General features: G+C 35.1%; 1 protein-coding gene across 5 annotated transcripts in view; it reads right to left on the bottom strand.

The window, feature by feature from the left end:
* LOC118449834 (M-phase inducer phosphatase) overlaps positions 1–25362 on the bottom strand; it is a 64346-nt gene that overhangs the window by 4348 nt on the left and 34636 nt on the right. Inside the window, exon 1 of one of the 5 annotated variants that reach the window (XM_085662701.1) lies at positions 774–1196. The exons of the other annotated variants lie outside the window; for them this stretch is intronic. Within the exon in view, the coding sequence (XP_085518827.1) occupies positions 774–844 (71 nt within the window). The 5' untranslated portion in view covers positions 845–1196. Of the gene's footprint in view, positions 1–773; positions 1197–25362 lie in introns of those variants that run through there. 5 annotated transcript variants of the gene reach the window in all.

Below are 25362 nucleotides of genomic sequence, written 5' to 3'. Positions count from 1 at the left end.
AGAAAGGAAAAGATAGGAGAGAGAGAGAGAAAGAGATAGAGCACACGATATTACACGAAGACTTACGGAACCGAACGACGAGTACCGATCAAACGCGCGAAACCAAACAACAAATACCGATCGAACGCGCGAAATCAAACGACGATTTTTATTATTTGGGAGGTAACAACGATTGAACGTGTCAAAAAATATGAAATATATATATATATATTTTTTTTTAATAACTTCGATATATTTCGTATTCGTAAGATCATTAAATATTGAATAAAACACTTTTTCCAACGATATATTTCCATCAGAAGATATAATTTTCTAAATTACTTTTCAGAACACATTCTTTTTCTAATTTCCGAAAGAACAAAATTAACGTAGAATTTCGAACGTGGACCAACGATCATTAAAATGTGTACGATTTGCATGAAAATGAATAAAAGTGAGAAAATGGAAAGGACAAAAAAAGAAAGAAAGAAAAAAAAGTCACTGGCTCGAGTTTTCACGAATAAAATTCACAAGTAAAATCGTCACGACCGACAGACACACTGTTCTGATTTAAATTGAAAAAAATTTCTATTTGAAGGCTAATTCACAAAGGCTTCAACGTAATTGAAAAAAAATTTCTCTGAATCGTGTTCTCCTCTTTCTATCTCGTGGCGTTGGCCAAATGTATAAAATAACGATGATTTAAAGAGAGATTTAAAGAGAGAGGGAGAGAGATATTTTATATAGCTCGATCATAGAATTTCTTACGATTTTTAATCGAAAAAGAACAATACCTTGCACATTTACACACTTCACATGTTTCCATATTCATCATTTTGCGCATACTATTTGTTTCTCGTAACATATTGTTCTTCTTCTAATTTTATCTTTTTGTCGATACGTTCGTTGATCGACAAACAAGCAGGCACTAATTTTAATCGTTAAAATAAAAAAAGAAAAGAAAAAATTACAAGTGATCGATATTTAAATTAAGTGAGAAACGACGTAAAAACTTCTAGCACTTTGTTGCACAAAATATGACGAACGGCACACGTGATTTATTAAGTTACAATTCGTGACTAAAATGATCGATCGAATGAACACACGAAACACACGAAACACACGAAACACACTGAGGAGAGAGAAGACAGAAAAAAAGAAGTCCGATGTAAGTTGTTACTCGTTCGAGCGTCGTCGAACGACTGATTGAAAGTCGTGTCGCCTTGGAGGAGGACTAACCAACTCGTCCGGTGGGCCTCACCTTTTATATGAGGCCTGTATCTATGGTAGGGATGAAGAATAACCAATGGGAAGGACCGGTGCCCTTAATCCACAGGGCACACCGTATTGGAGCAACGAGAATGCACGGTAACTTCTTTACGGTACTCGCTGTGGGGGGGCCGCGGTTTCTGCACCGTCTGACTGACCTGTGCATTTCAAGTGCACGTGCAAAATCAACCCAGCCAAGACCCTTTTTTTCCCTCCCCCAATATCTAATTCCTCTTTTACTTTCGAAATTGACAGATCGATATTTCTTATTTTATTTCTTTATTGCTCCGAACTTTGTGATTTGGGCTTATTAATAATTTAGAATAACTATATTTTCCGTTTTTTTTTTCTTTTATCATGATACATAAATATTGTGTACAGAAAAAAATTTTGGGTTTCTTTTTCGTAGAAAAAAAGTTGGATAAAAATCCATTTACAACAAGTATGCTTATAATTTATATGGAAGTATGCATATAAATCATACAAAAATAAAAGAAAAATATCGTTGATAGATTCGATCTTTGTTTGGAAAAAAATTTACATTCAATATAGAATAATTTTTTAATCTTATATTAAATCGAAATAATATACATATTGAAATAAAATACAGGAGTATTTTTCCATTCATATTTTAGTCAACCTAATCTTCAAGAAAAAGCAAAGGAAAAAAGAGAAAGTTATCCTTCGACATTAGGACTAGGGAATGTGAGCTGTAGGGTTGTGGGGTATGGGTGGAAAGTTAAGTTGTTGTTGGATATAAAAATATGAAAACTTGTAAATACTTAAATAGTCCCGACGGAAAAAAAGGCAAAATTTCACGATATACATATCATTAAAAAAGATTAGCAAAATAAAAAAAAAAGTAATGACAATTTTCATGTATTATTGTTATATAAATAATTATTTATTTTACTTTAACAGCAATTTTCGAGGAAAAAAGTCTTTCGTTTCTCTTCGTAGGTATTTTTCTTTTCTATACTGCATTTTCCAACTTCTTGTCGTAGATACATAGAACATCGACTACATTCAAAGATGGATCCGCCGCAGGTACTACGACGTTAGACCCATTTTTTTCATTCTTCGAATCAGAATAGTTCACCTGACCGTTCTAACCGCCCTCGCATTCTACCTTCGAAATTTTCACGCGTCAGGTGCACGGTTTAGAAGGAATGTAACCACAAATAAATTGATAATATCTATCGATAAATCGAAACAATGAAAGAAAACAAGGAACAAACAAAAAAGTCCAATTTATGGATATTTATATATAAGCTAAAAAGCTATAGAAAAAATATATGTATTTGTCGATACATACATACATACATATATATATATATAAATATATATATATATATATATATATATATATGTATATATATGTATATATATAAACTTTCGGTTAAATCAGAAAATTAATGATTTTTAGTTTTTCTTATGGAATATCCTGTATGTTTTTTTTTTTAATTTATTAGATATTTCAATCAATTTTCTTTTTTATTATTTCTGATCTTTGGCCGGTCAATAATTTATAAACCGAGCAATATAAATTTTCTAGAGGATTAGTCTCACATCAAATATTTTGGTATACCTGTCTACTACTATTCTTTTCACGGTTGTAAATTGTAAAACACGATTAGTAAAATCTATCATTGCAGGTAATACTTTCATGATGGGTATCTACATAATATAATGGGTATATATATAATAACTGATTTTTTACAGTGGAAAAACCACTTTCTACACTTTCCAAAATTTTAACAAAAGACATATTTCGATGTACAAATTACATACATCTCTGAAGATTTCTTCAAATATTAATTATTTAGGTATTGAAAGATATTTTGTGAAACGAAATCGAGTGACGGCCCATCAATTAAACGTCGATGGCAGATTAGAGCAGAAACAAAAATTTTTCCAAACAAATTAAAAAAAAAGAAAAAAAAAGGAAAAAGAAAAAATAGAAAATAACGACGAACGACTTCCTTTACAAAATCGATAAAAATTATTTACGCGTTTACGATGTAAATTCACGTGGTATAGAAAAAAGAACAAAAAAGAAAAGAAGAAGGAGGTAAAAATTTGTACAAAAGAAAAAATTCGTTCGATTGGTAACGAGATTTTCGATTGATCATCAATGGCTATGCATATGAAAAGGAGTAAAGAAAACTGAGGATAAAGAAAGGAAGAAAAATAAAAAAAAAAAAAAAAAAAAAAAAAAATAAAAGAAACAAAAAGAAAATCACGAAAGGGCGACAAACCGCAAGACGTCAATGTTCGTTCGCATATGGTGCAATTTACAAGAAAGAAGACAAGAAAACGAAGACGAAGACGAAGACGAAGACGAAGATGAAAACGAACACGAAGACGAAAAAAACGAATAAGGTCGACAAACACTCGACCAAGTTGACGTACATATGTGGTTAATCTCGTGAATATACATGTATTTTCGTTTGTTGCATTCGAATCGCGTGAAGAAAATTACACGAGGGTGTGTGTGTGTGTGTGTAGGGGATGCAGAGGGCGAGAGGGAGTGAGAGAAGAGGAAGAGAAGAGTATACAGGTATGAGGTTATTTCTCTTCCGTTTCTCAATTCTCTCGCATATGATTTTAGCAAAGAAGAAGATTTCATCAAAAGGAGGCATCAAAGATGCTTCGTCCAACGTATTTATTGACTTATGTCCACGCTTAAAGGATCAGCTGTCGTTTGACTTAATCGGATTCTCTTTCTCTCTCCCTTTCTATGTATTCTTTGAATCACACCGTTGGTACGATTACATGCTTACGATTGTTCCACTACGTTCTCGAGAGGGTGTAGTATACTCCTACAATGGTTCCTTACGTGTCTTAGAGGGAGACAGAGAAAGTCAGTCAACCTACCCTAAACTACCCCCCACCGTATCTTCAAACGTTGAACTTCGATATGAATTCTCTCATACGTATTACATATACATCATTTATTTATATATATATATATATATATACACACACACACACACATGTGTATATGGATATGCATATGCGTGTATGTATGTGTTTCTCTCTCTCTCTCTCTCTCTCTCTCTCTCTCTCTCTCTCTCTTTTCTTCTTCTTTTTCTTTTTCTCTAGATCGTGACGACGGCGATGACGATGACGACGACTTGGACGACGTTACGTTGGAGTCAACGTCGTAGAGGGGTAGTTCAGCTGCTTTCTCGCATGAAAACTTGGGTAGGCAGGGGTCGGAGACCCCCTTGCTTACAGCTGCCTCCTTCTCCTTCTACGTATACGTACACCTCTTCGTTGATGCCTCCTATTATAAATATTCGTTTTCTTCGACTTTAAATTCACCATACTTACATACATACATATGTATGTAACTTCAATTTTATTTATACGGACAAAACCTATCTAACTATCATCTCTAATTATCTATCGTTGAGATCATAGTAAGATCCAATTGATGATTTAAATTTCAAGTAAATCAATCAAATTTACAACTCCTCCTCCCACACCATACCTCCTCCTTTTTAATCTCACCTTTTTTCTTTTTCTTTTCGTTATTTCAACCGATTTTTATATAATATCCATTTTAATGCTTTGCTGGCGATCGAATATTAATTTTAATCAGAAACGATCATCAGTTAGAAATTAGAGTATTTCGAATCAATGTCCAGAACGAACGATAGAAATAAAATGAAAAAATTGAAATCGTAATGGAGTAAAGTAAATTTAATTCATGTTGAGACTCTTTTTTTCAGGTTGGATATGAACTGGAATATGAACTGAATAATGTGCAACTTGATTATAATTTTTATTTGATCAATTATAATTTGTTTAATTATAATTTTTTTTTTTTTGTTATTGGGAGCAAAAAATTGTTCCCAAGACAAATTCTTTGTAAAATTATTAACGTCGGCAATTCACATGGAAAAAGATACAAAATAAAAAATAAAATTCATTCGTTCCTAATGAAATTATTATTTTGAGATGATAGAAAAATGGGGTATATTTATAACAGTTATAATTTCATTCATTGACAGATCTTTCCTTCGTTGACGTAACACGGTCTAAACAAATTACAAAAAGAAAAAAAAAATAACAGAGAGAGAGAGAGAGAGAGAGACATGGATGAATGGAGGAGAGTATAGTATCAAATATTGCATAATTTCGAAACCTGTCTTTTCGAAATATCTGCGAGTATTGATTGAATTTCTCTCTCTCTCTCTCTCTCTCTCTCTCTCTCTCTTTTCATGTACACAGATCTCTTTCTTTCTCAAGACGAGGACGATCTACTCTCCCCGACGTACGACTTTGATTTTTCTCTGTGAGAAAGAGTGCAGATGGTAGAAAGCATTGTAAAAGTCGGCGCGTGCCAAGGGTGTCGTCGATAGTGCGCTAGGGGGTAACAGCAGTACCTACGAGGGATGCGATTTACTAAGGGAGTCGACTAAGGACGTCGGCCTCCAACGATATACACATCCTTCGGTATTATTACCCATACCAAGCCAAGAGATATCTACGTACATATATATATACCATAAATACGTGTGTGCCTAAGTGCATGTGCATGCATTATCGTTCTAACATTTGCTTTATTTAATGATTTATTTGATCAAATAATTTTACTTTAGTTATATTTAGTTAATTAAATGATTTATTTAATGCGTATAATATGGAAAATTATTGAAATAAATTTTATATTTATTTTTTTAGGTTTAGAGAGAGGAGACTATAACGAACTATAACGAAGGTAACAAATGTATTGGTAAAGTCACGCGCGCATATTTTTTCATAAATTCTCATAAGTTTGCCCACGTGTTAACAAACCGACACAGGTACAACAGAACGAATATGAGGAGGCCTGCCTGCACGGTTTTCTGAACTTACGTACGAGGAGGCATACGACATATGGGAAAGGACGATGCTCCCCCCTCTTCCTCCTCCCTTTGACGGTGAATCGGGTGGCAAGGGAGCCACTTACGTAATACCTGCAGCAATCGCGGTTCTCAAATCAAATGAACAAATTTGTACTTTTGTTTTTTTTTTTTTTTATATATTTTTCTCTCCTTTTTGTTTTTCTTTCATTTATTTTTTCTTTTTTTTTTTTTTTTTTATCTTTTTTGGATCTACCGATAAACGCATTGAACGCATAACTGAATTTTTTGTTTATGTTCATTATATAAAATTATATTTATTTGTCGATACTTATTTATCGTATTTAATTGAATAATTTAAATCGACCTGATCGACGTAAAAAGAAAAAGATAAATAATAAATAATTTATGATCAAAGCTTATCTAAACCGAAAAAGCATGGAAGGAAGGAAAGATCTCAGTTCTGACCGATACAATGAAATTGAACAAACTCGATGCAGTTTCGATTCCTCAGTGAAATGCAAAAAGCATTTTGTCTATCTGAATTTCTATCCGCGTAATCGTATGCATGTCTTTCTTTTCTTCTCCCTTTTAGATATATATACGTTTATGAAACCGGAAATGTGTCACGAGAGAATATCATATGAAGAAGAACCATTAACGAGGATGATGAAAACGGCGAAAATATTGAAAATAATGAAAACGATGAAAATGAAAATGACGATGACGACGACGAAGACGAACAGGATGACGATAACGGCGACGACGACGACGACGATGACGATCTCGTAACCGTAAGTTTCGAGACAAGCGGGACACCTTTGCAGCTTCCTAAACGGGATCATCATCTGTTCCTTCAGGATTCTTCACCCTAGACGGCACCCTGCCCCGTTTCGCGCTATTCTTACCGATCTTACACACGGACAGCCGTCGCAGATGTGGCGCGCAATAGACAAGAAGAATTCGCAACACGTACGAGAAATGAACAGAGAGAGAGAGAGAGAGAGAGAGAGAGAGAGAGAGAGACATGATCGAGGGATGTTGATGATGAGAGGGGAAAAAGAAGGAACTTTCGTAGTGCTGGGGGGTTAAGAACCAGAGAAACGATTGGAAAGAGGGAAGAAAAAAGTTGATCGACCTGGTTCTACGAAGAAATACTATAGTAGTAGACAGGAAGATTTGAGAAAGAGAGAGAAGAATGAACCTATTGGTGGGATTCGCCAAGAAAAAAAAAAAAAAAACTGAATCTCGTTCGAATTAGCTCGGTGTATTTCGTTACTTTGATTTTAACGAATCTTTTTCTTTTCTCTTTTTTTCTTTTATGAAAAATGAGTGTAATTTTGCATTTTACATGTACACGATGACATCTGATTTTTGTTCAAAGCATTTATAATTTTTTGATCAATGCTTTTTGATTTCGTAAAATATTACACGATCGACAATATCGAAGCTCTCGATCGACTACATGTAGGTATCGATCATCGATTATTTAAATATAATGAATACGATGAGAATTGATTTTTATCGAAAACGTTTATAATTTTTGATCAACGCATTTTTATTTCGTAAAATATCACACGATCGACAATATCGTAACTCTCGATCAAAAAGACTACGTGTAAGTATCGATCATCGATTATTTCGGTATACATGAATTTTATGCTTGCCACGATTTTATATAAACCGACTCGTGTTTGATACTTTTCGAACGATATATAGTACATATATATCTCTTTTTTTTGCCTCTCTATAGCTTGCTTTATAACGGTTTTATCGAAGGTCCCCTTCGGAGCCAGTTATCAATGCCGTTACGAGCGAGATAACGATTTGCAGATATGCCTACGTTTAATGTTTATAAGTAACGGTAACGCGTTCTTCCTATTGATACGTGATTTTTTTTTTTTAATTTACTCGATGACCATCATTCACGACTTCGTAGTTTTTTTATTTTTTTTTTTCAATCATTTTATCAAATTTATATAATTTTATTATTTTTGACGATCCGGAAAAAGTAAGCTCGTAAAGAATTATTAAATATTATATATATATATATATATATATATATATATATTTTATTATATATTTATATATATGTATATATAGTGTATGTGTGTATTTCTCGATGTCAAGCATTAATCGTGATAGTTAATCATTTCAATAGCATAGAATATTATATCAATAGTGTATTTTAAATGTTCCTTCGATGTTTGAAACAAAAATAAAAAAAAGAAAACAAAAAATAAATAAATAAATAAATACAATTTACGAAATGCGGAATGAAATTCAGGTATTTTAATTGATGGTCAGGGATTTTCGTCAAACCTTTTGGGAACTATTCGAATGTCCGTCGGTTTTATTGATTATTCGGTAGGTAGTGAATAATCGCGCATATATAACAGCTGCACCCGTATATGCCCTAGCAGTCGAGCAATGTTAAACAATACCAATGGGGTACCTACGATAGGGGAAAGAGAGAGAAAGAGAAAGAGAGAGAGAGAGAGAGGGAGAGAGAGAAAGAGGAAGAGAGAGAGTTAACAGGACTCTTATGGGGGCGTATACTTAATCTATGTACGTGCTACGCACTCGAACGTATGTCACGTTCTTGTGATGTCCCTTGATCTTAACCACGTTCGATCGATAACATCGATTGATAACAAACAACTCGAATTGTTTGATAAAATCTTCCGTTCATTCCATGAATGGGATCTTACGAGTATCAATCGGTAGGAATATTTACGAACGGGAGAATCATTTCCTTTTTATTATTATTTTTTTTATTTTTGTTTTGTTTTGTTTTCTTTTTTGTTCGTTTCTCAAGCTTCTTATGATATTAATAAACGCTCAAGTCAAATAAGAAATAATAAATGATGTAACAGGCTTATTTATATTTTTTTAGACTCTTTAACATTGCGGTGGTCTCTGTATGGGGTAGCCGAAAAGAGCGAGCATAGAAAAATTGTCTAACCTTCAAAAGTAGATTCTAAAGTCTTCTCCTTTTTGTCTCTCTTTCTCTCTCTTTATCTTCCTTTTTTTATTTTCATTACCATCTATCTCTTCGAAGACCTACTTTGAGGAGGCACAAGAGAGATCCTACTTCTTCACGTTCCTCCCTTTAACTCGAAAACGTGTGTAATATCTTTCTGTCGGCGAGGTGCCCTCGATGAAAAAAAGAAAAAAAAAAGTAAGAAAAGAAAAGAAAAAAAAAAGAAACTAAAACCGGAAACCATCGAGCGTAAGGATGTGCGAGATACACCGATAAAGAGCTTTTTTTGGAAAAAATATTAAAGTTGACTGTACAAAATCGAAGAAAATATCTGAGAAAAATCCACTTTTAACGTCACGTAGAGTATTTACATACATACATACATACATACATATACAGCCCTACTTACAAGTGGACGCTACATAACCAAAGACGGCAATATCAACAACGAAAACTTGTTTTAATCCCGTTTTCAGAGATTAAAAAATTGCCGACCAAAAGCAGACATTCAAATCGCTCGTTAAAGAGATCACCATAACACCACCATCATCACCATCACTACCATTACAATCACGATCTTTACTACAATTATCACCCTTATTACTCATCTTTATCATTACCAACCCAATTATCAATCGCTAACCAATCGATGCAATATCTGAAAATCATCAAGAGAGTGGATATCCTTTTTACCAAAGCCGAAAAAAAATAGAGAGAGAGAGAGAGAGAGAGAGAGAAAGGGAATAGGGAGGGAAATTAAAGGAAAAAAGAGGAAGATAGTCAATAGTTTTTCCTTCAGCTTCCACGAGAACTCTTTTCTCATCCTTTTCTTCTCTCTCTCTCTCTCTCTCTCTCTCTCTCTCTCTCTCTCTCTCTCTCTTTCTTAAGCCAGTCGAAACGACAAGGAGTCAGGCTTACAGCAAGTCGCCAAGTAGAAACGCCAAGCCGCATTCCGATCTCCCGATTCTCCGACCCTTTTCGACCGTTACAACAATAATGATAACACACTAATCAGAATTAAGAGTAATGCATAGATATATCTAACCGTTCGATTATCGATTACATCGATATCTTAATATATAAGATTATCATTATTTTTCTTCTTCTTCCTTTCCTTTTTCTTTTCTTTGCGTTTGTTTTCTTTTTTATGCCTTATCTCTCAATATCCTATTACTTTCCCGTAGCACATTATTATTACATTATTATTATATTATCGAGTTTCAAACGCGATAATGAATTCCCTTCCTCTTTCCACCACTCTGTTTTTTTTTCCCCGTTTTTAACTCCTCGATCTAATAAGCCAAACCATTGGGATCGTTCTAGTACGTTACATTGTTGTTTTGCAACGGATCGTTTAAAAGGGGATCGTGTTAGCGATTCGTGATGGGCGGGAGTCGTCGAGTCGTGGAGTATAAGGAGAGAGGAAGAGTCGGTGTTTATCTGTTTGATAAATTGAGATGGGCCATTAGTGATTCTCTCCCTCCACCCACCCACGTCCCCCCTTCATACTCTACCCTCCGACCGCACCCGTTCTCGCAACAGTCATCAAGGTTTGATTGTGAACAAAAGTTTGGACACTGCCAATGGAAGTGTGATAAAAATGTGTGTCCTATTTAGCGTATGCCAACGAGTGAAAGTCTTGGCACAAGTGTCTCGCTTATGTTAGAGAGACGAGTCTCCGATGATACCATGTCTCTAATATCTATCTATATATATCCTCTCTCTCCCGCTCTCTTGCTCTCCTCTCTCGCGTTCTCTGTGTTTGTGTATGCATGTATGTATTACGTATGTATACATATATATATATACATATATTTCTCTCTCTTTTTGTCTCTCTAGCTATCTATCTATCTTTCTTTCTCTCTTTTTCTCTCCGTTGATCCCGTAGAGGCCATCGTCGGGCTGTTCCCAGGCTGGAAATCTCCTCGTCCTCCCGCAGAAGAATTTAAATCTCAACGGTCGTTCTGACCGGCCACGATGGTGGGGAGACATAGCGACATAGGAACTCTCGCGAGAGGAGAGACCGAGAGAGAGAGAGAAGGAGAGAGAGAAAGAGAGAGAGAGAGAGAAACGTAGACGAGAAGACTGATGCCGGAGGAAGTGTGAGTGAGAGAGAGAGAGAGAGAGAGAGAGAGAGAGAGAGAGAGAGAGAGAGAGAGAGAGAGAGAGAGTGAGAGAGGGTTACATGGAGGGAGGCGGAAGAGGCGTGGACTACACGTGGGAGTGGGAGAAAGAGAGTTAACACGAGGAAGGAAGGTGCTAGAGCGAGACAGAAGTTCTTGTTTGTAAACAGAAAGGCACGATGGATCGCGGGTATTCCGCGAACACCGGAATGCATTCCCGTCGCGTCCATTGCCCCGCGTCGCGACGCTCTTTCTATCCTATTATTTGTTTAAAGAGAAAAACGAAGACGACGAAGAAAGAGAAAGAAAGAGAGAGATAGAATCCAATTATGTAAAATATTTCAATACAATAATTTTCTCATCCCCTCATCAATATCGTTTACTCTATCTCTTTCTTCTTGTTGCGCGTGATCATATCTTTAAAACATAGCCTCGACTTCTTAAGAGTAAGAGGAAAGAAGGAAAAAAAAAAGAAAAGGGAGATTGAAGAAAACACATATCAATGATAATCTCTATTTATCTATAATTAGAGTTTCTAATTTTATTGAAGTCAAATGAGCAAAATTTATTGAATCAAAGATCGAAAGTACTCTGCTGATCTGAAAGACTCTGCTTGTTCGCGACAAAAGGAAAAGAAAGAAAAATAGGAAGGAAGGGGGAGAGGACCTCGTGATATATATAACACGATCGATGGATCGTTCGTTCGTTCGATCGCGCTTGCTTGCCTCCCTCGCGATCCTTTCGAAAATTCGAGGAGCCATAGTCCTCTCTCTCTCTCTCTCTCTCCTACTCTTTCGAGAAACGTCGTGCCTCTACTTCGTTGGTGGTTCCCGCGCATTCTCGTTTGGCCCTTTCTCTCTCTCTCTCTTTCTCTCTCGTACTTCTGTTGCTTCTCCTTCGTCACCATCTCCATCTCGAACGGCATGCACCACAGAGCTGCAGGGCACCAGCAAAAGAGAGAGAGAGAGAAAGATTGAGAGAGACAGTTAGAGCAACACCAACAGCATCTTGGCATCAACAACATCAGCAACATCGGCATCAGCATCGACAGCAACAACGGCAGCAACAACAGCAGCAGCAGCAGCAGCAGCAGCAGCAGCAGCAGCAGCAGCAACAGGAACAGCAGCAACAACGACAGAACGGCAACAAGCAAGAGAGCGGGAGTGTACTCGCTCTCTTCTCCGGCACAAACACCACACACACCGACGGATTCTCCCGACAACGCGGGGCACCTCCTTCGTCTCCTCCTTGCCCTTGGACCCATCCCCGTAAGTCGTCTCTCCTCTCTCCGCATAGCAACAACACCAGAGCTCTGCCGGCAACGCGAGCGACGAGGAAAATGTTAAGCGCGTTGGTTGGATTCGACGTAAGAGAAGAGACCCATGCCGTGCAACAACGCGTCTCGTTCCCACCGTTCAAAAAGAGAGAGAGAGAGAGAGAGAGAGAGAGAAAGAGAGAAAGAGAGAGAGAGAACAAGAGAGAAAAAGAGAAAGAGAGAGATATATATATTCCACCTCCTCGTCTCTCTTCTCGCGAGAGAGAACTCGCGTATCGCCCACCGAGTATCGGCCTTACAATTTTCAACGGCTACGGCCGTTTGAATCCTGCGCCGCCGACCGCCAGCGACGAACATCAACAGCGCAGACTCCTTCACTCGATCTATTCGTATAGATACCGATGGCTATCTATACGAATAACACTGATATCTATCTGTCTGTTACTGTTTTCAATACTACCCTTTTTTCCCACTTTTTTTTTATTTATTTATTTATTTATTTATTTATTTTGTTTTGTTTGGTCGTATCAGATGTTCCTCATTGTTCCCTTTTAATTCTTAAACAATTCTTGCGGACGTATATCAACGCGTCTTCGCCAGGAGTTATCTTAACTCTTTTGTTCTACGACGTGATATCACGTGTGGCAAGAAAATCTTCGGCGTTTTTTTTAATTGGAGCATCTTGGTCGTTTTATAAATTAGATCGATGTCGATGATAAATTAACCTAGGATTAGTAATAGTAGTAGTAGTAGTAGTAGTAGTAGTAGTAGTGATAGTAGTAGTGGTAATAGTAGTAATATAGCAAGATCCGATTTCATCGGGCCGAAAAACGAACGAACGAACGAATTTCTGGTAAAAAATTAGTAACGTCGCTAATCTTTCCTCTAAATAATCTCGTCTTTCGATTTTCAAAGTATCCAAGTGGAAAAAAATTTGTTACAATTGAACTCATGAATTATTATTATTGTTATTTGTTGTTGTTTTACCTGTTGTATGATGAAAAAAAGAATCGATCCTATATAAATGTGAAATAAAATAACACGATCATAGGTTTTTCAATTTACGGAATAGAAAATACAGTAATTAATTAACATACGATGAAAAAATCTTGACCTATGAGTGTCAATTTCTTAACGCCCATTTTTTTCTTCCATCGCACGAGGTTCAACCAAAAAGATAAAAGAAAAAATAGAAGAGAGAAAAAGATGTGAAAAAAGAAATGAGAAAAGATATACATATATACATATATATATATATATATATATATATATATATATATATATATACGTATACACAAATACATGTACAGATATTATACATATAAAGAAATTTCAAAGACCTTAACACCTTAAATTAGGCTCGTTAATACGAAGAAAGTTCGTTCGTCGGCGCAAACCGACGATTAATCAAGTGCCCGGAGTGAGGAGACGGTTGTAAATTGTACGAACGAGAGCGAGAAAGATATATATATATATATATATACATAGAGAGAGAAAGAGAGAGATAGAGAGATACTAAGATAGAGAGAGAGAGAGAGAGAGAGAGAGAGAGAAAGAGATAAATCGAATATCTCTTTTCTGCCACGGGACCTTATCCTTAAACGGTCTCTCTCTTTCACGAACTTCCAATCAGCGGCAAAGATCCTGTAATCAAGGAACCAACTTCGCACAAAATAAAGAAAACTTCTTAACTTGGGATGTAGAAGAAACCCTTCCGCTCAGAGAAACGTTCACAGGGTCCCCCTCGAAGCAGTTTCTCTTTTTGAGTTGGGATGACCCGACTTGCTCCGGTAATTGCCCTCCTTTTTTTTCCCTCCCTGTCTCTCTTTCTCTCTCTCTCTCTCTCTCTCTCTCTCTCTCTCTCTCTCTCTCTCAGTCTTTCTGTCTGTCTCTCCCTGTCTTTCTCTCTCTTTCAATATCGTTTCCCTTCTTTCTTGCCGCTTTCGTGACACGGTAAATGTACTTACCGTTCGCAGCATTTCCATCATAATATCGCAAATATATTATTTTAAATCCAGCGTATGTCCGTATGGCCCTCCTTATCCCTTACGCACATACAGAGAGAGAGCATATACAGAGAGAGAGAGAGAGAGAGAGAGAGAGAGTGTACCTAATTTCGATTCGTATCGATAAAAAAAACAGTTCGTTACGTCGTTCACATCACAAGATATCCGCGAAATGGAAATGAAGAGAGGAAAAAAGAAAGAAAAAAGGGGTGGTGAGTAAAAAAAGAAACAGAAAAGGTAAAATGATATATAAGGCCCCGGCGTATCTCGTCTGGAAGTAAAGAAGAGAGAAAAGATATCAAGAAAATATGAGATGAGATGAGATGAGATGAGATGAGAGGAGTGAAGAGTACCGAAGAGAAGAGAAGAGAAGTGGGGTGAGGAGAGGTAAAGAGAGGAGAGAAGGCACCGATTCTTGCACGGACTATAACGAGTCCGAGAACCCGACAAAGAGGAGTTGGGCCCTTTAGCGGAGGCAAAAGGAGGAGGAAGAGGACCGGAACGACCCTCGAATTCGGTGTGCCCTTCGTCTCTGTACTTTCTCTCTCTCTCTCTCTCTCTCTCTCTCTCTCTTTCTATCTATCTATCTATCTATCTATGTATCTCTCTATCTATCTCTGTCTCCGTCTCCCTGTCTGTATCCCGCTTATCCGTCTGCCCTTTAAATTCCTTAAACGTAAACAGACCAACGTGCACTCGCATACACACAGACACATACATATGTATGTATATACAGAGAAAAAGAAAGAGAGAGACAAAGAGATAGAAAGAAGGAGAGAGAAAGAGAGAAAGAGAGAGTTAAAATGCCGCCCGCGAATTTTAGCGTTTCTTCTTTCTTATAGAGATGTTCCCTCTAGAGAGAACGTTTAATTGGATTTTAAATTGGGTGAAATCGGCTTTCCTCGTGCGATTAAACTGTAACGGGATATTTAATGAAAGAAGTATGCACCGGTAATATCCAGTTTTCTCTCTTCTTTCTTTCTTTCTTTATTCCTTCCTTCCTTCCTTCCTTCCTATCTAACTTCCTTTCTTTACTTCTTTCTTTTCATTTCTCTTCATTCTCATTTTCATTTTTATTTTTACATTTATTTTTATTTTTATTCTTTTTTTATCTATCGTCTTTTCTCCGATTATTACGTGATACATTAGTCGAGGAAAAGATCGAAATAAAAATGTCAATCGCATCCATCTTTGGCTGTCGATGCAACGCAAGAATCGCATTCCAAGCTTGGAAAAGATCGAACCAAAGAAGGAAAGGAAGATGAAGGGAGAAGAGAGAAAGAGGAGAAGAAGGAGGAGGAGGAGGAGGAGGAGGAGGAAGAGGGTGTAGGGTGGAGGGGGAGGGAAGGGAGACGAGAAGTCGGAGCTTGGCAGAAGAGACGGTTAATGTACCGCTACTGTTACCACATCGCGAGAAAAGAGCCAATGCGAATGAGAGAGAGAAAAAGAGAGAGAGAGAGAGAGAGAGAGAAAGAGAACGTATGGGATAGGATTATCGGAATTTGCGAAAAAAAAATCGAATTTGCAAAGATTGAGTATCCCTTACGTTAATTCGATAGAACATTTTCTTACTTCTCCTTTTTTTTTATTATATATATACATACATGTATGTGGGTATGTATAAAATTTAAGATATCAATATCTCGGATCGGTCAACGAAATTGCAACGTAGACGGTGGTTTAAGCTCGAAAACGAGAGAATACTTTAATGACACGCAAGAGAAAACGACGGTCGTTCTTTCTCGCTCTTTTTAGAGAGAGAGAGGAGAGAAGGGAGAGAGAGAGAGAGATAGCAGACGCAGACAAGTTTCATATACGAAACCAGTTTCTTCTCTTACGATACTTCTTGAGTATCGGTGACGTTCGATGATGCGACGTTACGAAGGCGTGACGTCGAATCGCCACAGTCTAGATTGTATTTTAAATTAACACAGGTACTTAAATATATACGTGTAATAACATTCGAAAAAAAAAATATATGTAAGTATGTATGTATGTATGTACGTATATATATCAGGTTGGTGGAAAAGTAATGGCGATTTTTACGTATCGAATAAAACGATAACAATTATTATTATTTTCCAATCAAACATGCACAATGTTTGTACGTACGAATTCGACGTAAATGCCTATATATATATATATATATGTATTCAATACATATTATTTATAGCAAAAAAAAAAGAAAAAAAAAAGAAGAAAAAGAAGAAGAGAAAAAAAAGAAACGTGTTATTAAAATCATTCGAAAATTGACTTATTCCTCTTCCTCATCTTCTTCTTTATTCTCTTTTCTCTTTTTTTTTCTTCGTCTAGAATTGTGAACCGATTTTCGCGGATGAACTCAATCGGAAATGCGGTAAAGAAACGGATGCGGTAACCGTGATATTTGCGTGGAACCATCGACCGGAAGTCTCAAACGAGCGGTACGACCACTTCTTCTTCTTCTCCTTCTTTCTCCTCTTCTTCTTCTTCTTCTCTCGTTCACTCGTTTCTTCTTTTGCATATACATATAGATATACATAAAAATATGTACGTATGTATGCTATACCATACAGCATTATTTTCACTCGTCATGTATGTACATACCTACCTACCTACAAACGTAGACACTTTACTCCCGCGTTATATCGCGAAAGAGAGCGAGAAAGAGAGGAGATGAGAAGACGAAGAGGAGGAGGAGGAGGGGGAGGGCCACCTTCTCATACGTATACGGGAGAGACGACCAAGGCCATTTGGAACCGTTGCTCACTTTATGCATCCGGACAAAGGACCCTCTGTACGAGTACCCGAAGCGCACCGAAATAGAAGTTTTCTTGTGAGAACTGCCCGGTAGTATCCTTTCTGGGAGCCCCTTATCGAGTGCACGCGACGTGGGTCCTTCGATTTTGTGTACGATGGAAAAAAAACAAAAAAAGAAAAATAAAAAGAAAGGAAAGAAGAAAAGAATAGAAAAGCCAGAAAGAAGGATGTACACGTAGATAAATTGATATACATTAGATGTATCATGTATTCATGGATGAATGGACAATATTTTATTGCGATCGACGATGAGTAATGCGTTCGTATAATATTTAATTGATCTTTTCGATCACGTACAAATCGTATAATAAATACAATGAATCGATAATAATATTAATATAAAATGAAATTATTCAAGGAAAAGTTTATCTAATAAAAGATAAAGTTATATATAAAAAATAAAAAAAAATAAAAAAAAAAAAATAAGAAATAAAAAATTATCCAACAAAAAAATAAAATTTTTAAATTTACAAAATCGATGTAATAAAATAAATCACAAGAAATAATATAAACTATAACGAAATCTGTACCGATCACTGGTCGATAGCTTAAAAAAAAAATGAATTAAAGATCAACGAACAGAGAAGAGAAGGAGGAGTCGTCGGAATGCAAATTGATGTTCTATTTTTTTCTTTTTTTAATTTCATCGGTTTGAAGTGGAAAAATTGAAAGGAAAAAAAAATGAAGAAAAAAGAAAGAAAAGGAGATGGGGAAATAATTAAATGGTGGTAGCAGGTAAAACGGGCCACGCTTACCCGAGCATAATGTTTACCACTTGCATTTCGAGAAAGTAGAGTATACGTAGGATATGACGGGCATGTATCCCATGAGGGAGCTCGTAAGGAGGAGGAACCGTGCTTGAGTTAACAAGGGGAGGAAATTCCGTTTAGCACGAACAACTTCGTCCTGGCACATGCTACCTCTCCCTCCCTCTTTCCCTCTCTCTTTGTTTTCTTCTTTCTCTTCTCTTCTCTTCTCTTCTCTTCTTTCTTTCTTTCTATCTATCTCTCTCTCTTTTTCTTTTTTCGTATTTAGGCACCCTCGTGTGTACACGCGTGAGCGCAAAGAGGAAAAGACATATGGTTATCTAACAGGTGTAACTGCTTGGAAAACCTACGGAAGTTGGACAAATTGTTAACGCGAGCCTTCGTACATAGTATGTATCTAAAATATATATATATATATATATATATATTTTATAACTATATAGAAGTTATCGCGTAAGTATACATGACTAACTGTCTGCTTGAATGATTTTAGATTACGTTCGTTACGTTCGAAAATTTTTCCCTTACCACCCTTTCTTTTTGTTCTCTAAATCATAATTTAGTAATAATTTTTTTTTTTACAAAGATTTAAAATTATTTTTTAATTTTTATCTTGATATTATAATTTTTCAAGTACATATACTTTTGCAAATATATATTTTCTCTTCTTTGGATGTCGATTAAATTCTAAAGGTACTGAAGCTTTAAAAAAAGAAATAAGTGTGCCATCGCTCTTCGAATTACCTTATACACACACACACACACACACACCCAAACTCACACATATATAATGTTGACGTTTAAAAGGACTTTATCGCGAACAATTCGCTGATCTTTGCTCTCGCTCGTTAGAATATTGAAGTTAGATGAGGAGAAAACGGTACGTCTGAGAAACGAGAGAAAGAGAGGGAGAGAGAGGGAGTCCTATGATGAAACGAAAGAAAAAGAGAGAGAGAAAGAGAGAACGATGGGTCGACGCAGACCGAGAAGGTTGTCGACCTTCGGAGTTACGTTTGTGGATCGTTCGACCGGTCGACGTTATGTCACATAGAAACACATCGAATAATCAAGACGTTCTAACTAAACGTCGATTCCCAAAATATATGTGTACATACAAATATATATATATATATATATATATAAAATTAAAAAAATATATACAAATTGTAAGTACATAATTATGCAGACACATGTTCGTGAAATGAAAAATACAAAAAAGAAAAAAAACTAAAGAATAGATAAAATAATTTTCATTCAGTAATGGAGTTAATATAATAGACTCATGGATCCGTGGATCTATTACGTTGAGTCATTTCGCAGGGCTGTTTCATGGAATAATATATGTACCTAAAAAGAGCTAATCCGAGCTTAGAAGGTATTATTTGAAATTAATTAATACCAACTTCATCCTGTTTGTTTTAAGGCGTAGGATATAAATGTCTTTTTTTTTCTCTTTCTTTTTTCAAAATTATCAAAGGATACGACCAGCATTAAGAGAAATATAATCTTTAATTTTCGATGAACTTATTATATATGAAAGACGTAGAAACTCGTAAAGTAGACATTGGAGAGAAAGAAAAAGAGAAAGAGAAAGATTGAGTGATATACGAAAGAAACGAGAAAGAGAGAAAGAGAAAGAGAGACAGAGGAAATTGCGTAATCACCAACCGTCGTCGTTCATTATCTTCAACGAGTTGGCACAAAAGCGCGGTTAGACGAACGAAAGATAACGCAGTGAAAATCTCTTTAGTTTCGATTTAATAAATTCCAAATGAATTTAATGAGTATTTAAATGAATCAAGCTCCTTACGTGTGTATAGTCCTTTTTTTCTTTTTTTTTTTTTTTTAAATCGTACGATCAAAGAGTGTATACAATTATGTTATCTACTTTAGATAAAGGAAAAAAAAAAACAGAAAAATAAATAAGCAGATTTTATTAAGTTTGAACTTCAATTAAAAATTTCCATTTAATTTGCAAGTTTTAATTTAAATTTAACAAAGACGAAAGTTCGAACGATAATAAAAAAAAAAAAAGGGGAGAAAAAATGTTATAGTATTTCTTTATCACGCATCTGGTGAATTTTTTTTTTATATGGCGATCGATACAACCAAATGATAAAATAAAAGAACGAGATTAAATTTATTCGACGAATTTCATTAACAACGAAGAAAAATAAGTAATTGTACAATTTATCGTACAAAAAAAAAATTTCTTTGATTATATTCGACGTTACTTTATTCAAGGATATAACCATAACGGAAATTCTCTCTCCCCGCTTCGTCTACATGGAATTTACGTACGTACTTAGTTACTTGTTTATCTATGCTACCTTGCATACGAAGTGCATCAAACGATTTGTACTGGAGAATAGAAAGAGAATTCAGAAAAAAAAAAAAAAAAAAAAAAAAAAAAAAAAAAAAAAGAGAAAAAAAATACTGAAGAACCATCGTTTCCTCGACTCTCTACATAGACCTACTATATACAATACATCTTTACAACACCATAGATGAAATTAAACGTACTTGTTATCACGATATTACATCACCACATATGCCTTAACCACATATTTTACTCATACTAATGACCGAAAAGTAAATCAATTAATCTAATTCTCTAACTTCGATTCCAATCTTTTTTTTCTTTCGCTAGAAAATTCAACGTGAAATTTCTATTCTTTATAATATCGGAGAAAGAGAGAGAGATAGAGAGAGAGAGAGAGAGAGAGAGAGAGAGAGAGAGAGAGAGATGAGAATGACGTTGCACGAATCAGAGATCAGAAGGAGCGTGAAAGATACAAAAAATAAAATAATAAAAAAAAAAGAAGGAAAAAAAAAGAAATATTAAAAAGATCGTCAAAGGATACCGTCAAACAATTCAATGTCCGAGAAAAAAATAACTGGATAGAAGAAAAAGAGAAGGAGAGAGAGAGAGAGAGAGAAAGGAACGGTCACGTAGAATATTAATGGCATTAGTGAAAGAAAACTAAGCAGAGAGAGAGAGAGAGAGAGAGAGAGAGAGAGAGAGAGAGAGAGAGAGAAAGAGAGAGAAAACGACGCATAAAAGGTAAGCAAGAAAGGTGAGAAAATCCTTTCTGAAAACACTAATCGTCCTGGCCATTCAAGCAAGCGTAACGGTACATTAGACATTAAATTCTCGCACGGATAATACAAATAGATAAAGGAAAAAAAAAAAAAGAAAAAGATATAGTAAGAAAGAATAGCATTAGATATTATAATATTAAATGGTCGAAGTGTTAAAGATGGTAGAAAAATATATACGAGGAATGACGTTGAATATATTTTACAATTTATGATAATTAATGGAAATTATTGTTGAATTTATTACTAGATCTCTCTTTAGCGAAGTTTTATCGGAGTCAAAGGAAATATTTTTTTCTTTCTCTTTTTTTTTTATTATTTATTTATTTGGATTATGACATCCTAAATCATGGAGGAGATCATTAAATCCAGACAATTTCGGATGAGATAATTTCTTGTATGGAAAATGATTTAATATTTTTTTTCTTAACGAAAATCTAGTATCATCCTTTAGTTTTTATCTGGATACTATAATATCTCATATGTCTAAATGCTTTTACAAATATAGATATTTTCTCTTACTTTAAATTTAATTAAAATTTAATTATTTATTTATACCATAAAATAACTGATTATTTAATTATTACGATTAAATGTACAACGTATTGAAGCTTTAAAAAAAAAAAAATAAAGAAAAAAAATTGGAGAGAAGAAAGAAGTTGGAAGGGATGATCCTATAAAACGATTATTACTCCTTATTTGTCGAAATTGATCTTTCTATATTTTATATTTCGATCACGCATGAATATATATGTTTTTTGATATGGAACGAAAAAAAGAGAGAGAGAAAAAAAATGGATCTTATTGGACATATACCGTTATCCTTGACAAGTACTAGTTCCTGACCCTGATAAAAAAAATTTCTACGATGTATAAATAATATAGATTTGTCAAAAAAATATATAAAAAAAAAAAACAAATTAGTAAATTTCTTTTTTCTTGTACAAAATTCATGTACGTCCTTGAAAAAGAAATTCTCGCACAAGAGTCAAAAATATTCTGTCATGCGACTGTAATGGTGAAAGCTATTCCATTTGGGAAAATCCATGTAATAAAAGGTGTTTACAGGAGTCGTAATGTACTATTTAAAAGAGTAATAGTATTAACCATTTTATTATACCTAGCTCATGTTGTGTATTTCTTGAAAAATTAACTCTAATAACATTCGTTCGACTAAGAACTACAATAAAATCGATCCCAAGATAATGATACAAAGACTCGTTAGTATTGTCCAACGAATTTCAGCAGTAATACATTTTACACCGAATTGTTGAAAGGGATGGCTGGGTAAGACCCTTATTATCCCTCATTTGTTCAAAATAATCTTTTCACATTTAACATTTCAATCACGTTTATATATAAATGTCTTCTAGTAGTTGGATGATAAAAAACAAAAACAAGTAGAGAAAAAGAAAGAGCGAGCGAGAGAGAGAAAGAAAATGGATTTCATTGGATATGTACCGCTTTGTCCTTCACAAGTGGTCGTTCCTGGCCACGGTACACAGTCCGTATGATTTATGCGAAACGGAAATGAGTCCGTTGTTCTATCCAGTATTGTTTCTTCTTCTTCATCTTTTTTATGTTTGGTATAATTTTTTGTTGGCATTTTCGGTGAACGAATTATTGGGTGAGTTTCATGAAACATCGTCGAGTGTCGAGAGAGACTTTCTTGGAAAAATACGATTTCTGCCTTATTCACAACAAACAAATAAATAAATATATATATATATATATATATTTATTTATTTATTTATTTAGAAGGTATTTTTTTGTTCTTTTTTTTTTTACAATAATATCGAGTCGGAGAAATCGTCGCATCTTAACACATCATTATAATCCTTCTTTCTCTTCCATTAATTTTGATAAGTTATCTGTTTTGATTTATTAGTAAACAATCCAGGCATAAATAGCCATGATCTCGAACGTAGAACAAGAAAGGACATTTTCGAAGAAACAGAATCAACAAAGGAGAAGATAACTAATCCTTATGCAAATATATTTAAGTAAACGTCTTTCACAAATTTTTTTTACTTTATACAAAAAAAGAAACTATTAAATAATAATATTAGTATATTTAGTTATTAAAATTTCCGTCCAGAATAAAAGAAAGAAAGAACAAAAAATAAAAACAAGAGAAATTATCTGCTAAATAGCAGCATGCATAAAATCGTAGAAAAAAAAAAAGGAAAAAAAAATTCGTTTACCGAATCGATTTACTGAAAAATATATAAGAAAAAGATATTTAAATGGTCTAACTTGTCTTAGAAAGGGCGGTAACACGGTTAACGCCTCCATATACAATTTTACCACCCTCGATGACAGCATTACCAGGAAACGCACATGCTTCTGTCCGTACAGGAGATGCAGGTTTAAACCCTACGTCTTTCTCTCTCTCTCTCTCTCTCTCTTCTTCATTCACTCACTCACTTTTCTCTTTCTCAGTCCAGTCTCCAGTCCATCTACCACCGTGTACGTGTCAGATTTCGTCTTTAAGAAATCGAGACACGTACCGGGGATCAACAAAGCGCATGCGTTAGGTCAGGATAGAGGGCCACAGGTTTTTCCTATTGGTAAAAAGAACCTTAAAAGTTTTTCGCCGGCGCCTATATAACAGTCAGACATTTTTAAATGCCAGTAATACTGACGGTTAATCTATCTCTTTCTATCTATCTCTCTTTCTCTCTTCTTCGCCACTTCTTTCGTCGAAAGGAAAACACCGCGAGTGGTGGTCGATTTTGAAATGGAAAGGACCTCATGGGGCCCCATGCAGCATAACCATCAGCTGAGAGAGAGAGAGAGAGAGAACGTGTCCGAAGAATTCGGTGAGTAGTTCTCTCTTTTTCTCTCTCTCGTTTTTTTTCTCTCTTTCCCTTCTCTGTTCTTCATCCTCGAAAAGGGCACCGAAATTTTTCGGCGTGGGAGCCGAGTAGTTCCTTTTCAAACTCGCCCTCAGCCTCGTTTTCGTTGTGCCGACTTTCAAAAAGATCTTTTCTCTCTCTCTCTCAAACACGAAGATACGATTTTTCTTTTACTAACAGTAAAAGACACGGGATTGAGGGAATGGATTCTGTTTAATACGTTTTCTTTGCACTTTTCATTTGTCTATTTCCTTTCTTTTTCTTTTTTTTATCATTTCTCCTTCATTTACTATCTCCGAAACGTATCGTACAATTAAAATCTACGAATAATCACGACTTAATGAAACAGAATAAAGTCGAGACGATTTCATTTCGTTCTTTTAACAAACTTTAATTTTACTATATCAAAGGAAAAAGAAAAAAAATACTATAAGATAGGTTTAATGGTGAAACGAAGAGAGAAATTATTTTGAAAGTAGCACTGAAATACCGTTCCTTTTTTGTACCTGCCTGACTGTCTCTTCGAAGCTTCAAAGCTTCGTTGTCAATCCATGAACGCACGATTGAATAGTTATATGTACGTAAAGTACATGCTCGAACGTCACAAACGAATGTGTTCCTTCTCGAAACGATCACGAATTTCTAACGCGGATATATTACGTAATTCAATTACGTAAAGGAATGTCTCTTGTCGGTAGTCAAACATCGAGTTTGTAATAAAATATAAGAAAAGAAAGATAAAAGAAAGGCGAACAAAAAAACAATAATAAAAATAACAAACGAATAATAATAATAATAAAAGAAATTGGTATTATCATCGATTGCCATTTTAATTTGTACGTGACGAAATTTTCTTGAAACGTCGAAAGAATTCGATAAACTTACTGCATACCCTACCTAACCATGCATACATGCACACAAATATGCACATACGAACGCATCTATGTCGACAGAATATTATTAACGTATCGAAATTCACGTTAATTCGCTTTGTTTTCTCGAAGGATCGTAACCCTCTTTTCGAGAACCGTTAGTTTCAATCCTTTGAACGTCATCAAACCATTCTTCCTTTCATAAATTAAAAATAAAAAAGAAAAGAAAGAAACACAAAATAAAATAAATTGTGATGATTGTTGAAGAAAAAAAAAGAAAAACAAAAGAAAAGAAAAAAAAAGAAGGAAGAAGAAAAAAAAAGAAAATAAAACGATCGAATAATAGGTTGATACTTGAATACGTTCGAAACGAAATTCGAGAACGAGTGAAGGAATTTTGGCGGGAAACGCAGGCCGGTTTGTCCCGTTTGAGAATCCCTGTCGAAAGAAAGAAAGGAAGACGGCGAGAGAGAGAGAG

The sequence above is a fragment of the Vespa mandarinia genome, chromosome 19 (genome assembly GCF_050613455.1).
Source record: "Vespa mandarinia isolate Hongniang chromosome 19, ASM5061345v1, whole genome shotgun sequence".
NCBI classification, from domain to species: domain Eukaryota; kingdom Metazoa; phylum Arthropoda; class Insecta; order Hymenoptera; family Vespidae; genus Vespa; species Vespa mandarinia.
Note: the sequence above shows the minus strand (reverse complement) of the source record. Positions and strands in the feature narration are given on the sequence as shown.